The sequence below is a fragment of the Pungitius pungitius genome, chromosome 13 (assembly GCF_949316345.1).
Source record: "Pungitius pungitius chromosome 13, fPunPun2.1, whole genome shotgun sequence".
Taxonomy (NCBI): Eukaryota; Metazoa; Chordata; class Actinopteri; order Perciformes; family Gasterosteidae; genus Pungitius; species Pungitius pungitius.
This window is the reverse complement of record NC_084912.1, coordinates 12,841,688-12,858,519: the sequence shown is the minus strand read 5'-3', so window position 1 is coordinate 12,858,519 and position 16,832 is coordinate 12,841,688. Positions and strand designations below refer to the sequence as shown.

General features: G+C 43.2%; 1 protein-coding gene across 5 annotated transcripts in view; it reads left to right on the top strand.

Annotated features, from left to right (window-relative positions):
* Positions 1–1,080: 1,080 nt before the first annotated feature.
* lyst (lysosomal trafficking regulator) overlaps positions 1,081–16,832 on the top strand; it is a 48,095-nt gene continuing 32,343 nt past the window's right edge. For 2 of the 5 annotated variants that reach the window (XM_037465256.2, XM_037465254.2), the window contains exons 1-4: positions 2,332–2,832; positions 9,298–9,386; positions 12,807–13,005; positions 15,869–15,959. In XM_037465256.2, coding sequence (XP_037321153.2) covers positions 2,752–2,832; positions 9,298–9,386; positions 12,807–13,005; positions 15,869–15,959 — 460 coding nt within the window. In that variant the 5' untranslated portion in view covers positions 2,332–2,751. Of the gene's footprint in view, positions 1,171–2,324; positions 2,833–3,859; positions 3,905–9,297; positions 9,387–12,806; positions 13,006–15,868; positions 15,960–16,832 lie in introns of those variants that run through there. The other 3 variants (XM_037465253.2, XM_062566432.1, XM_062566433.1) reach the window with 3 other exon arrangements.

Genomic DNA, 16,832 nt, shown 5'->3' with positions numbered 1-16,832 from the left:
ATGAAAATGCAGAAGCCTGTCCAAGTCCGCGTACGGTCACATGTATTGTTCACTGGGAAAATATACCTAAAGTGATGATTCATCATGAATTACTTTCAGAAAAACGTTGCACCCGGTACATTTTCTCGCCTGGGACACTGGATCATCATTCGTTTTCTCTAAGCAAAACTGAAACCTGTAACGGGCCTCCAAGTAATGGAGAAAAAAAAACACATTTGGATTTGCTCACGTGGCCAGGAAACTCTATGCTGCCACCCCAAATAGTGTGACGTGTAAAAAGGAGACGCATGCACACAGCAGGCTCCTTTATGCCATTTATTAACGAGAACGTAATACATTTGCAACGTGGGACATTTCTGCCTCCTAATTGGAACAGCAATACTAGGTTTAGGGTTGCAACTTTCTTTAAAATTTCCTTCAAACTTTCTAAAATAAAGTTTTTTAGTTCACATATAAGCATTAAGTGCACTAGGCTTCCTTGGAAAATTACTTAAACATTGAATTGATCAAAATAGTTTCAAGTAATTGCTCTGTCTGTTTGAAAGATGGAGGTCAAAACTAAATACTGTGGCTTTTGAATAACCATTAATATCTTGGCTGTTGTTTATTTGACTAATATTAAAACATCAGCGTGGTTCCCAAAAGTTGGACAATTCTGTTTCTTGATTAAACAAGAATCCACCTGGCGTTTACATCCTACCATTTGCGGAATTACAGAAGCGTGTCAACTGATCGAACAGCTCTGACCGATAGTGGATTTAGTTGTTTGTTGTCCAATGGGACGCACAATAGAAGTCAGTGGGCATGTCACCGGCCGCAGGGAGGCGCCGCGCCCTGCGCCTTGTCTGCCAGGATCGTTTAATACCCGCAGTAACCACGGATAGAAATGAATAATTCAGCCTTTTGGGTGAGTTCTTTCATCGACCAGAGAGATGAGAGGATACGATAAATACAAGCACTTATAAATGAAAATATTTCACAAATAAAATGAACGATATTCCAGTGCGTGACCGTCATTGCGAGAATAAAGTCCCTCACAGAACCGTGAAGACGAAAGGGGCGTCGCTACATGGAGCTGTCTGCCAGTCATCACTGAGGGGGAATTATCCCACTCCATTAGCTGCTGGACGAACGCTAGCATTAGCAGGCTTTAAATGATAGGAAACGAAGGTATGAATGGAAAATCATTATTCTCACTTGAATTTGCGTGTTCTGCATGCATGAACGATGTTGCCATAGCTTATTATATGCCTTTTCTGTAAAGTCTGGTAACTATATTGTCGGTTATCTCTGATGCAGTTTTGACAGCTGCCTAACGTACGAAGCGGTGCAACAACAGCTAACACTATTATTGTTAGCCAGATACTAATCTAAATATGACTACAACGTTATTTCATTTAAATAGTACGCAAAGCCCATTGCGTTTAGTAGCTCTAAAGTTAATATAACGTTAGTATTTTGAGGATTTCAACGGTGGAAATTGATGAGCTTTCCTGCCACTTCGAGTCATCAAGCTAGCTAGAACACTACACCACCATTCAGCAGAACCTTCACAATAAAACACAAGTGCAACGTCGTTAGAGAGGCAATTCTGTCCTCATTTGGAGCTATAACATTAATCCAATGAAAAATCTCAATCTATAATAATTAAGTTTGCAGCATATAGTTAAGGTTAAGCGTGGAAATACGTCACACGTAGGTTTGAAATTAACTTTGTTGTAAAAGAATGCAATAATTAAGAAAAGATGAGAGGTAATAAAATGAATGGCTTTATGCTATTTAAGATTTTAATATAAATATTATTGTTTCTCAATTATTATTAAGTCCATAAAATGTACTATAGTTTGTAGACTGATATTTCACTTTAGAAAATATTTTCCAATCATATTAAAGGTAACATTTAACATTTTTTGATGGTTTGGCAATACATCTTAAAATATATAACTCACTTTAAAACAAAACTTGTAAATGTAAATGTGTTAAAAAATGCCAGACACAAGAACAAAAAAGGTAAGTATTTTCAACAAATTTAGTGCAGAGGTGTGTTATTGAAAATCGCCTCATCAGACTCAATATTTTGAAATATGGGAGTGAAGACATAAACACACTATGCTTTATCTGTTATTTAAATTGTCTACTTGCGTGTTTGTGAGTGTTAGAATGCATCAATCGTTGAGTGTTTTATGGGGGGAGGGGGGGGGGGGTTACGTCAGAATATAATCCATACTAAAAATAGGCTACTGGAATTAAAAAAAATAGATGCTTTTATTTTTACATTAAAACCCCAAACCGGAAATGAACTGTTTGAAGCCGCTTGACCACTTGACGCGGGTTAGTTCTGTCCACCTAGCTATCCTGCTAGCCGAGTGCATCGCTCGAGTCCGTAATGTTTTGGTCACGCTTCAGTGTGTCACGATCGTCGTGTAGTTTCCGTCAGGTGAAAGTGCTTCTTTTAACAACTGTCCGCACCTCACAGTGCGGCAGATACTTTGTCCGCTAAGTGTGTTACGCCTACCTACCTTTGACACGTTGCGTCTTTCCGCAGAAGCACAGTTTTAAAGTGGGCAAAGCGGCGCAGTGGATCATGGGTCTGCCATGAATGACCCGGGACAACGTTTGGCACTTCGTTCGCCGCTGTCCGGGCCACTCGCAGCCTCCTGGGGGACCGGGCAGGACACCGGACGCGGGATCGGGTCGATCCTGACTTGCTTCGCGCCCTGACTTGGTGTTGGACCTGGAGGTGCGGACGACATGGCCAGTGTGCAGCAGACTGATTTGTCATACGCGTGGGAAAAGTACATGGATTGTAGACTGCAAGGAGCGGATCTGCAGGTAGGCAGGAAGCCCGGAGTGATGCAGCCTCAGCTCGGGGGGGCTTTTTCAGGCTGATGGGGATGAATAACTTTTGGTTTACAGGACTACGAGGCAGTGCCCGAAAGTCCTCCACGCTGTTTTCAGCACGATCAAGTTGCAAAATTGGCCTCATTCGGTATGGCATTTAAATAGGAAATTATACTTGCATAATAACAACAAAGGTCCACTTATTTTTGCTCACTCAATGCTGACAATGATGACGGTTCATTGTTTGTGTAGTATTTGATTTACTACATTACATTTGTTTTCTGCATCTAAACCCGAGATAGACCTTCTTTTGGTATTTGTGCCCCATACCGCTCCAAATTATATATTAAAAAAAGAACATGTCCATTTTGATCCTGCTCTAAAGAAATACTTTTTCACAAAACTGTAAGGCATATGTGGAATAAATAAGTTCATGAGTCAAGTGTTTGTACTCATTAAATTAATTCAGACCCCTAAATGTGGCGGGCTATGGATGCCTTCATCTTTAGAAATGGTGGCGATTTCTTTATTTCAGATTGTGATCTACTTAGAAGTCTGCGTATTTTTATGAGGGAGTAACTACAGGATGGAGAGGCATTCCGAATGTGACAGTCTGCCATTATGGAAAGAGCAAGCAGTAAAAAAACCAAACAGCTAAACTAAAACAAAAACCAATCCCCTCGGGATGGAGCGCCTTGAATCTTCCCAGAAGTCCCCAGGACGCTGCTTCTAGAGCTAAAACTGAAACTGCTACACACCACAAGCTCGAGTGCCAACAATGAGTCACTGCGCAGAGATGGAGGCAGGTGTAAACCACAGATTGCTCATTCTGCACGTTGTGAAGTTGCCCTTTTTGTTCGTGTCTGCTTACGACACGAGTGAATGCTGGTGCTTCTAAAATCTCTGTCATGTAACTCAGACACCCCCCCCCCCTCCGCCCCCCCCCTATCCCCCGCCCTCCTCCTTTTAAAGTACTAACAGCCGCAAGACTCACAATCACAAGATCACAAGACTTGGATTAGAATAACACACACACACACAGAGGAGCTGATCTCGCCTTGACGTGAGTCTCTTATTTGTGATTTATCATGCGCAAATCTCCTTAACAGACAGACCTGCTCTAATTTGTAAAGCTAATGATTGCTCCTGGTAACAAGAACTTCCTCCCTCCTAAAGTCTTCATGTCGTTGGTGGTGCATCAGCCGTAGAGATGCGGCTCACTTGTTGTCATTCGGTACGAATACTATTAAAGCTTGAACGGCACCAAGCATAAAAAGTTGCCATTGCCAGAAAGGAAATAGCAGAGTCTATTTCCTTTTCTAGTATTGGCAACTTTGTATGTTCTTCTGGAGCTCTGTGTTTGCTCTTCCACTTGTCACCTTCGCAGCGATCAAGGACGCGTGCGTGAGTGTGTGTGTGAGTGTACTCTGTCGTTTTTTGCTAATACCACAGCTCTCCCTCCTGATTGAATGGGATGTGGACGCACAGTGACGAGCCAGAGCACACACAGGGAGACTGTTGCGCTGCTTGCACACATTACATTTCTCTTCACTATACGCCGTGCATTGGTGGCGTCTGCCCGTGGCAGCCTCTAGTAAACAGGTAAACACGATCACGTGGTCATGGAAACCGTCCCACGACTGAAGGACCTAAAGAGACACCTTCTCCTGCAGTGTTTTGGATATGCACGAATGCAGGTGGTGGTGGTGGGGGGGTGGGGGGGTGCCTGTGCTGCAGCCCCCCTCTTTTGCTCTGCCCGCCCCGTCTTTTGCTCTTTGCATTCTCGTCCCTCCGCTCTCCCGCTGCATTCCTGTCGGCAGTGAGATAGCGCCAATGTCGCCTATTCACAACGGCCGAGGGCAGAAACGGCTGTGTAATGTATAATTTTCTTTCAAAAGAAATCTTTTTATAATATATATATATTTTTTTTATTGCACACTTTTTCGGGGGAAGGCACCCCCCTGTTATAAAGGTAGGGGAAACACTGGTGTAGCACCTTCCCAGCTTTGAGAGCCTCCTCCACTGATAGCATTTAATGCTACTTCAATAATATCATCACATGGGGACCATCATAATCAAACCCACCTTCTGCATTTAATCATTTTGCGTTTGCATGTAAAGGACGCATGGTTGCAGTTTAAAAGGATTCCTGCCATTAAGCCTTTTCTTTTCCATTCAACCTGCAGAATCTCTTCCTTTTATGGGGCCCAAACTTCTGCAGTAGTGGGTTCGCCGATGGGAGTTTGCCTCGGGCGCGCTCGCATCAAAGTATCTGGGCGGGTTTTTCCCCTTCTGGCCAGTCTCTCTGAATCTCGATGAGCGGAGTTAATTTCCCACAATGGTTACCCTGCCTCGAGGCGTGCAAGCAACCAGGTTTTTGTTGCTTGTGGATTGTTTTCGTTGCATTGTGAGACAACAGGATGTTTCAAAAGTGTGGCGCCTGGATCACTTCACTTTTTCTGTCTCTCTGATACCTCGACTAGTGTCACTTTGGATTCAGTCGGTTGCACTCTCGGGCTAACGTTAACTCTAGTTGAAGACCCCGCCAAGCATAAAATGGATGATAAGACGTGGTCCGGCAGGGGGAGGGCACTGGTCTTGTAAGTATTGTTGTGTAGATGCTATGAATGTCCAGTAAGAAGAACCACATGGGCTTTTTAAACCTAGTGGTATTCTGAACCAGGACAACCCTGGTCACCTACTACACCCGCATTCCTCCTTATTACCTTCCTGAGCTCAGTTCTGTGCTTTACATTCCTTCGTAGTAAAACCCTTGAATCCATGTCTAAAGAAGATTAAAGTTGTCGAGCAAAGCACAGTAAAGAGAGAGTGAATATGGCACTGCTCACTGTTCACCTCCATCTCCAACGGCTTATTCAGGGCTGAACCATGTGAAATGCACCATTCCTTTTTGATATGTGATATGGTAAAGTGGATGGTAAAGACCGATTGGGGTACATTATTTCATAGATTGCATTGTCTTGAGACTGTGTCTCCTGTGGAGAGGTCAGCTGTGATATGTACGCCTGCTGTAGCTGTCGGGATCTTGTGCACGGGTCATGATCCACATTATTACGCAATGTTTCCTATATCTAAAGTCTGTTTTTGCCTAAAGCAAGCCTCGTTCGTCTGCTGAACAGTATTTAACAATCACTTCTTGCGTGCATTTCTCTGCACGCAAAGACGTGTGTCTTGTGAGTAATATCTAAAGCAACTTACAAAACCAACCGCCCCCACTGGAGCTGTCGAAGCCCCTGTCTTACAGCGCCTGACCTCAGTTGATTGGGGAGTTTCCCACCAAAAGTTCTTCTTTTGTGCTGCGCTTTACTTCAAACCAGTCACCGTCTTCGTATCAATTGTCGGCCTCCTAGTTTTAAACGCTGCATTCGTGTTGTATTCGACTGAACTCCCGGGCGCCGTGGTCTCCGGGGGCCGTTGCAACTTTCCACTGCCCCAATGGATGAATAATTCACGTCTCCCACCCTGTGTGGACGCCAACCCTTGCTGTGCACTTTTTTCCACCCAGTGGCGTGCGACGCTCCCTCCCAGTCCATCAGGGCAGCGAGAGGCCAGCGCAGGCTGTTTGGATTCAAACCAACGCCACGCTGGTCCCGTGTCCCTCTGTAATAAAACAGAGATTGAGACATTTTCATTTCCTGCTTTGTGGCGCTGCTCAAACAAAGGTCTCCGGATTGCAACACACACGCTGACAAAACACACACACACACATGCTTTTTGATGGTAATCTTTTGACATTTTGTTTTGTATCTTGATGGTAAAATAAAAAAGGAAAACATTCTGTTGGCGTGGTGCGCTCCAGCTGCAGTTTGCGAGGAAATGCGGAGCGTTAGGTGCTCCTCATGATGCACATCACCCGAACGTCAAATTAGATCAATAGTGATCTCAGACCGGAAAAAAAACATTGCATAACCAACGCCCCATGTCCTCTCGCTCGCTCACGAGGACAGGATCCCATCGCGCTCGCTGCCTCTGCCAAGTCGTAGTCCGCCCAATTATCCGGAGAGCGAGCTCGCGGCACCAGACTCGAGAGGTCTTGAGACTTGAGAAGCGTGCAGCGGTGCCATGAACTCGGCCACCGGACTCTCAAAGCCGCCCGAAAACACCGAGCACAGGTGCACGCAGGGAGCACAAGTGTAAGCAAATATGTTTCCGTCTGCGGTCACCTGAAGCAAGTGTCAGCATTTTAGTGCGCGTTGATCTGTAGCAGGATCTGACCTTTGACCTCCCTGAACCAGGAAAAGAATATTAAGTAGTTAAATATTATCAAGACAAAAAAAGCTTCTTTTTTTTTTCAATTCTGATCTGAATCTATTCTGTTGTGTCTGTTCCTGTAGCGAGCTAATTCTGCTTTGGTTAAAGTATAAATTATATTATTCCACCAGCAGATACGCAGCTTTACATACAATAAGTGACATCTGTAACAAGGTGGCCTGTGAGTGCAGAGGAAAGGTCACCGCTTTCCTTTTGTTGACCGAACTGTGTTCCCGGGCTCTGCAAACCGTTGATTTCCTCTCCGAGCCGTATTAATCAGTATTCGCAGTCTCTCCATTATCAAATCAGGGTGGCTGGTTTGTGCCGAGTGCATTGTAATATTGGATTAGAGCCTCGCAGGGAAAAACAACCCCGTTGCTGGGAAATTAGTCTGATCCTGTACAGCTAATTTTCCCTTTTCCCGTATGGCGACTGGACGGCCAGAGCAGATAACAAGAGGGTCCAATCAGGTCCTTTCAGATTGATCACCTGATTGTAAAGCTCCTGCAAAACCCCACGAGTTTTTAAAGTTATAGCATTTTTGGAAACTTTTAGTTTTTAGTTTTTGTTTCACCTTTTTTTTATGTTGTACCTCTGCCCCGATCCGCGCATTCCTTCCTCTTCCCGATGTGCAATGTTGTGCAGCCCCCCCTGTGTGCAGTGACCCCCCCCCCCCCCCTCCACTACCCGCCCACCCCTCTCAACGCTTGGATAGGTTGTCGCCTCAGCTGTTGAAGATTTTGTCCTATGTGCCCCTTCTTGACCCTGGCTGGACAACTCTTAGCACGGTTTTTAGTCATATCTCGCCTAATGCCGTTAGTGGGATAATAATAAAAGTGGCAACAACTACTGCAAAACCTGCTTTGTCAGTTGTAACGCAAGGAAGTTGACTCACAATTAACGACACACGGGTGGGACCCCCCCCCCCCTTCCCCTCCTGGCCGTGAGAGTCTGCTAAAAGCGGCTTTTAAAGCGGTCAGAAGATAATAAAAAAACACTAACTATACTCTTAAAGGGACATTTGCTTTCGGTTTCATTTTTAGCAAAATTATTTTCAGCTGGTGTCACTGTGACTCATCGGGGCGAAGTACACTCAATTTGTACAACAGTATAATCTTTGACTAGTTTTTTTTTTTATTCAGAGGACTTAAAGGAGCTTTTAATGTCTTTTAAATGGACAGAAGTTATGGTTTTGTTTTGTACCTCAACTAGAATGTGTTTTTATCCTTTTTTGTTAAACATGTTTAAATCCAATGTATGAATTCTTTGAACTTTTTTTTAGCTTTCTAGCAGGTTTCTTAGTCACAACAGTTGCTAATAATTTGAAAATTAGGAACATTTTGATATTGGTATGTGACTTTGTGCAACAAAGTGCAGCTATTGACTAAGAAACCCATCTTCATAGTGGACCTCTTTAAGCAAACCTTTCTAACAAGTGCTGATCATACAGCAGTATGGCCGCTGTCGGTCACGCTGTGTTTAACGGTAGTGACGCAGACATCAGTGTCTCCTGAACGGGTCCAGTCAGCGGTGTCCGATGAGGGGAGGCGGCGCGCTGCTTAGAGACCGGAGCGCCTGCCGGGACGATCTCAGCACACTGTCTCAGCTGGCTTCTCTCCTTTCTGTTGGCTCATGGTCGGACTCCGACCCGAGTGCAGATCTCAACTTGATATGACCTTTGTTTTCCCAGAATCAGGGATTCTCCGGTGTTGTTATTATTTTGTTGCCGATGTGTAAGATGAGTTGCTGTTGTTCAAAAGTAATGAGCTTTTGCTTTCCACATGGATGGCTGAGTTCTTTCGGAGATAAAAAAAAAAAATGCAATATTTGAGATTGAGATCTTTTTGTTTGTGGGAACTGAACATATTGTCATTTTAAAGAAGAATGAAGAATAAAGGAGGGCTTTTTATGTTGCAGTGCAGGAGAAGTGTGTCACCACACTGACACCCAGCGCTGCTCCTGACCCGATAAATCCATATTGGAGCAATAGTTCCACATAACGGTCTAATCGGCTGCACCATCATATAAGACGACTCCGTCACATCACATCATTGAGAGTAATGTCATAATGGGTTATCAATTGGAAGGTTACCTTTTCTGTGTCGTGCATTTGTCCTATTCAATGTCCCGTGATAATAACGCTGGGTCTGATCCATGGGTTCTTACTCGTTTGTCTCTCCTCAGGTCAGCCTTCAGTGTCTGGAGAATTTCCTTTGTCTCTTCCACTACGCGCAGCGGCACCCCAACGACGGCAAAGATGCACTGAAATTCTGGTAGGCATCCTCACTGTTTGACCCCCCCCTTAACCGGTTTTGTGATGGAGCAAGGAGTGAGGCGTTGGCTCCATGACTGAAGAACAGTGCAGTTCCATTGGTCTTTTGCAAAAGAAAAGTAACTGCAGGAGTGATGGATTTATTTTCATCATTTGCATGTCCCACCGCGATAGTCGAGGTAGCAGACTTCATGTAATCATGGTGTATTAGCGCTTGGGAGTTGCTGCATAGATTTCCATATGGATGAGTACCTCTAGGGCCTTTTGTTTGTATTCTGTTCAGTTTAAATAGGTGACAAACACACACACGCACACACTCAGACAAACACTAGAGTTAAGTGAGTGCATTAGCATTCCTGAATTCCTCGTTTAAATGGGGTTTTAGTAAAAACGCCTGAAATAATGTCCTTGTCGAAAGACGAGTTTAAGGCAGTTCAAGGTTTCGCTCTGTGAGATCAGCCGTTAAAAGTTCTCCACTTTAAATCATTGGAGCTTTTATCTGCAATAATAGAGCCCTTAACTAACAGGTGTTGTGGAAACGGATCACATAATCCCTAAACTGTGAATATACAGCCGCTGTGATCTTTTATGATGGTATAGCATTGTTTGTAAGTTTGTTAATGCTTATAAAAGGAAAAGTCTTTCAGCATGGGTATTTTTGGAGGAATGTGACCATAGGTTAATTGATATTAAGGACAAGGACGCTTCAGACCTTTTTAAACAGCAGGTTTGAGGTTTGCAGAGCTCTTGTGAGGAGGATATAAATGAAAGCTGTTCCTTTGCCATCACTTAGCGTTCACAAAGGGTTACATTGTCATCTACAGCAATTCCATCGCAACTCATTGCAGTCCCAAGGGACCGATTTAAATTAATCAGACAAATAGTACAATACACCAAATATTCTCCTCTACTCAGTTGGTGTAAACAACATCTAAATAATAACAATAACATCATCCCAATAAGCTTCTCAGTCTTTTGGGGCATAATAATATAATGAAAAGCATTATTCCTATTTCTAGGTCCGTAGTTGCTGTGATGAAGAAATATCACAACTTTGCAGATGGTCGTGCAACGATGTTGAATCAACATTATTGAGAATGCTTTTCAATAGTTTCCATGCACATTTTTGTATTACGTTTCTCCCGCCAAATGTGTGTGTTGGATAATGCAACACACACACACACACACACACACTGGCTTTGTTCTAAATGATGGTCATTTTTAAATGTTAAGTCAAACGTAGCAGGTTGAGGTCTCCTATATGTGCGTTTAGCCTGTTTCAGAGTGACCTGTGACCTAAATAAGCTGCCTTCATGTTCCGCCCAGACTAAAGCTGAATTATCATGGTGAGTTTGAATTCTACACTGTGTCAGTAAACACTTTTTTTTTTTTTTTTTTTTTTTTTTTTTTTGAAACACTGCAGCAGTTGATTCACATGACAATCCAGCATTAGACCATGTCACTATGGCTCAACTACTCATATCCAGATACTGATAAGAATATTTTACAATATCACCAGACAATGTAGCAAATGTATGCAACATATACAAGCTCCCAATAGGAAAGGTGTCCACAGTTTACTCTCCGATACCTGTTTGACCGCATCCTTCTCCCAAATGTAGACCAACTATGAACGAAGTGGACGCAGTCCCAGTGAAGCCTTGAGTCTTAGAAAACTGCAACTCAACCCTGAAAAATAAGTTTTTAGGTAGTCAAAATGTTCAATTAACTTGCATGAGCTAAAAACTTTTTTTTTAGCCATTACCTTACAAATACAAATATATATATATATATATATATAAAATGTAATAAAAACACGGTCATTTGAATGCTCGTTTCCTGTTTCCTGTCAGGGGTTATTTAGGGATTGTATGTTCTGCTCTGTGGTTTTGTGTTGTTGAACTTGCTTTCGAATAAATGAGGAAGATGAAGAGTGGGTTGGAGTGAACTGTGCCTTCGATCCTTGGGTTTCATCTCTCACTACCGATGGAGTACCAAGCGCTTCCTCACGCCTGACTCTTCTTGGTGCTTCTCCCAGTTGGTCCTCGTAGTTTGTTCCCAAAAAAAGAAAATCCCAAAACAGTAATCGCAGTGCAGAAAACAAAGACTGTTTCTGTGAGTCGCGGCGGACAACAGAGGTCTCACACAGGCCACCGGGGGCTCGTCGGTATTCCCGAGGGCAAACCCCGCCCCCCCCCCCCCTAACCCCCCTTGCCATGTGACATCACATGCTTTCATGTGATACGCTGATCTGCTGCGTATCTGGAAAGCTTCCATTTGAAATTCCAATTTAATGGAATTTGTGCTGCAGCACAAAAAATTCAGTCAGCAGTCGTGTGAGGAGGTATGCAGATACTGCCTGTAGAGCTGCAGTCATGCTGGGAGCGAACGCAGGATGACTGCAAGGAATCCGCTCGGCCCGCTAACATTTGGTAAGAAGTTGGCTTTTTTTTTTTTTAAACTTAAATACCTGTTTTTAGATTTCATTAACCCAGCACTCCTCTACGCAGGACATCCTGTTGGTATTGAGTAGTAGGTTTGTGTCAGGCAGCACTTCTGGTTGCTGTCTGCAGGGATCAGTCGTGATGTTGTTACTTCCTGTGGAGCTGTGTCAGTGGGGCTGCCCTGTAAGGGGGGGATGGGGGGGGGGTTGTCTTCCACGGTGAAGGGTGAACATGTCAGATACATTTAGAGGGACGCGTGGTTGTGGCAGGCACAGGCCTACTTGGAACACCTCAATGATCCAGGCATCACCAAACCTTCCCTCGCATTCATCTTGAATCTCACTGTACTGGTGTCTTAGGTCACATCCAGGCGTTCACGTCACATCACGCAGCGGAATGACCACTGTGGAGAAACTTCTGCGTTATGCTTCATCACATTAGTACAGTTAAAGATACAATCCCAAAGAAACTGTTGCGTTGTCTTTACAAAACCGTTTGTTTCATATTTGGCCTTTCTTCTCGATATGATATTGCAAAAGGAATCCTTTGTAAAAAGCTGCGAGGAGGTGTCTCTTATTCTCAATAAGCACTCAAGGATCACAGGCTACGTGTGGTCATTTCGTTTTATTGACAATGTGAACCTCAGTAGCCTCCATTTACACACATCTGTTTTGGTTTTCCTTAACTGCCAAAAGAACGTACCTATTAGGAGTTGAATAAGAAGAAGCAAAGTATGGGACTTGATATTCATAAGATAGCGGGTTGTATAACTGTATTAAAACCTCTTGAAGCTACCCAAACATAACATCATATGTATTGGTTCCTCTCATGAATGACAACCTCATTATCCCACGTTGTGACTTAAGGAGTGTGTTTATGGGCCAGTCAGGACCCACACGTTCTCTCCTAAAAGTTACAATCCGGACACCTGGAGGTCGTCCCGTCCGGGTCACGATGTCTGCTCTCTTCTGTTGCAGCTCAGACATGAGTGGGGCCAGTAACACCCTGGCGAGGGAGTTCCTGACTGACGTCCATCAGCTGTGCAGTGCGGTGGCGCAGAGAGCGGAGGCACGGGAGGAGGATGAGGAGGAGAGTCACATGGTGGCGCTGGGAGAGTACCTGGTCAGGGGGCGGGGCTTCCTGTTGCTCAGCACCTTGGACTCCATCATTGACCAGGTGAGGACATTCACTCTTCATCCCCTTGAGAGCACATCATACAGGACGAGTGATATCGAAAACTAGAGTTTCAGCTGTTGTCATTTTGAGTAATATTGACCGTGACCTTTAGGCCACAGCTGTTAGTTACAGATTGTACTTCATGTACTTCATCATCAATCTTGACCAAAGTATATTTCCGCACATGAGCTAACGCTGCGTCGTATCTAATCATCAAAAGGAAATTGCAAATAGAGTTAGCAAAAGAGATCCAGTATAACGCTTGATAAAATAAATATAATTGTGCTAAAATAGTAGCCGATAGTAAGATTAAAAATGTATTTAAGAGTGAATCAGCAAAACATCTAGGACATACTGTGTATTTAAAGGTTTACATCGTCACCAGATCTAACTTCACTTCTTTTGATGCCCTTCTGGCATTCCATTTTTCACATTATTATACTGTATATATCCTGCATGTATGTGTTTAGCGGCCAGCTGGGCCTCCTCTCTGTATCGCTGGTGATTGTACAGTTTGCAGATGATAAGATCTTAAAGGAAATGAGCACGTTGTTTGATCTTCTGATTGATGGCAGAAAGTTGGTTTCTACCTTGTGCTGTTTGTTGATGCTGATGTGCAAACCCATTCAACAGCAGTCATCGTATAATTTTTCAGAACATTTATAATGGTTTTTGCAACAATCACAGATAAAGATCAGGCTACATTAGTGTTACTGGTATTATTCTGGTTTAGATTCCAGGGGGTTATTTACAGAGGCCTGAAGGTGGCTCATATATAAGGAGATACTGAGCTCTGCAATGGCCACAGGTTGTTTGATTTAGTGATTGATTGCAGAAAGTCGGTCTGTTCTGCTGCCGTTGGGTGCAGGACGTTGACGGCGATGCACATCCTCACAGAACACTTGGCCGCACTAAGCTTCAGCATAGATAACGTTTGTTTAATGCAAAGAAGGGTGGTGATTTGTGAGCTCACGTTAAATGGCGGGAGGGTCTTCACAGAAGCAGGTATTGTTTGCTCTGTCAACCCAGTGTCTATTCTGCCTTGTTCAGATTCAGTGGACGCGCTGAGTTTGTGAATTAATCTCTTCTGTGAGGGTTTTTGCGGGTCTTGTAATAGTTTAGTACATGTTCCTTTCTAGGGTGAATTGTATCATGTGACATGTCCAGCTCTGCACATAAAAGGTCAGAATCCATGAAAGCAGAGCCGAGAGTTCTAAGACCTCTGAGGTTTGGCGTCAGACATGGTGTCGATGTGTAATTCACTGAAAGCATGGGCTGAGAGAATGCTATAGAGTGTCATAGCCATAGAGGTGGACTAATTAAGTAATAATGGCATTCGGACAATCCACCAGGCACGGATGCCTCTTCAAATGCCTCTTCAAAAGGTCTTCTTGGCTACAGGGGGACGGTTTGTGTTACCAATTTAAGCTATTTTAGCGCCAAACAGTCTTTTCAATAAGAAGTTTGTAATCCTTGAAGGCTTGAAGTAACAAATGCTTTATTGAATGAGATATTATAACGTGACCAGTGTGACCCTGTGTGTCGGTATGCCTCGTGTTATTGATACCCTTTAGCAAATATCACATATTTCATTAGATTTTCTCCTTTTAATAGGAGCCTTCAGGACTGAATTGCCATGCGTTCTCGTGCTGGTGTTTTATTACACGCTACGGCTGTGTGTGTCTGAGTGGATGGAGCCAAGCCTTTAGTAGTAATTATTTGTGGTCATTAAGCACTTGGGTTTGTATAAAGTGGTTTCAAATCCAAAATCATGTTTGATTTAAGAAGATAATGAATATTAAGTTGGGTGGTCTATTTACTTCACACAGATTCACTTTCCTCTTATTCTTCACATTAGTAAAATGACTCCTCACATAAACCGTATTCCTCTGGTGCCGTTCGAACATTACATGAAGATCCATTTTGTAATGTGAATGTCAGGGATATGTGTTCATGTCTTTTCACTGACCAAGCGTTGAATGTCAGGCAACTGTCATCTCAGGGTACTTCATTGACTGAATAATTAAAAATGCAAATGCATGGCATTAAAAGCTGTTAATATACAGTCCGAGGGGCTGAGAGTCGGAGACGCACCAATCCATCTTCCAGACTGATATATACATTGGTGGATTTTTAGCTTTTTACTGGTTGCCAAGCGAGCTTTTAGGTCATTTCTGTGACCATCAGTTAAACATCGTGCTATGTACAGATACAATATTGTATTTAATCTCCTAGGTAGCCGAATGGTCGCAGCACGTGCCATTTAACTATAATATTTCCTGTTTGATTCCAGCTCGCCTCCCTTATTGCCTCTTTAAAAACCATAAGGACCATTGGTCAATATACTGCTATTAGATATCTGTAAGTGACCATGGAGGAGCTGCACAGCATATTTAGTCTATTTTGCAGTGAATGCTCTCATCACAAGCTCAACATTTTTAATTCATACATGAATCATGATGGAGTAGCTTGTTCTTTTTAATTAACACATGATGGAGTTGGTTTTCTCTCTGCTGTGAAGTATGCCCTGGGTAGACATGAGATCCCTCAGATCTTGGAAGCCAGGCTGTCGTGTAGTTGCCACATTGTTTCCGTACACGTTTCCCTGAGGACTAATTAACGAGCAGACTAAATTTTCACAAATAAACACCTCCTGGAGTAAAACACTTCTGGGAAAACCGTTAAATTCAGAGTGAAAGCTAATCTTAAAATAGCTAAATTGTCCTTGTGCCTTAGTAGTAAGGGACATTCGTACCGAGCTGATCCTGATGGGAGCGGGCGGGTGTGACTTGGGTGTGTGAGCAAAGCGAGCGGGGCGGGGAACCTTCCCAGGGAAGCTCAGTTTGTTTTGTCGCGCCCTCAGGAACTGACCTGCCGGGAGGAGCTGCTCACTCTGCTGCTGTCTCTGTTACCACTCGTCTGGAAGATCCCCGTTCAGGAGGAAAAAGCCCCAGGTAGGTTTCCCCACAAACACTACGCACTGATACTAATGTATGTAACATTCACTTCTTCATTTAGGAGCACATTCCTCACACCACACTTGCACATGAATACTTCTTAATCCTGCTTTGTAATTCACATACTTGTGTTTTATTAGGGGGGAATTTGCTTTGTATTTAAGTTCTCTTAGATGTGCAAACTGTACGACCTTTTTTTTCCTTTCACAGGCAAGAAACTGTTCCACAGCTTTGTTCAATTATACATTTGCTTCATCTTCAGTCTTTAATCATAATTATTCAGATCAAGCCATGTTTTGGCATCTTTAGTGGGTTTGTGTGAAAGCAGTGCAATGTGTGCGTATAGCTTTTCACTGTGAATATTATTTGTGATGTTCTCATCGAACTACTCATTTTATATGTATTTAAGTCGCTAAACCGTGTACTGTGCTCATTTGGTAATGGATGGATTGTGGTTTAGCTTTGTAGTAAATGTCTCTTTTGAGCCACATCTTACAAACACAAGCAGCCAGTTACACAACAGGAGAGTAAGCGTTGCAGAGGCTTGTGACCTCAGGATGACACTGGCATTTAGTACAGCACTGCTGATCCGAGCTAACACGGACCTGAGACATTTTTACTCTAATTAATTCCTACTCACTGAGTGTGTTTTTAACAAACCCAGGAGGGCTGTGGACATGCAGCTGAGCTTTATGTTACTCCTCTTACAGAATAAAAAATGAATAATCAGGAATTTGGAAACCTTTATTGCCATAATATGTCAGACATACAAGGAATCTGACATGGTGGTTGGTGCATAACAGGCACATTTGGACAACCAGACTAATATATAATATACTAAAATATAATGCTATGCTAATGTAAATCTCA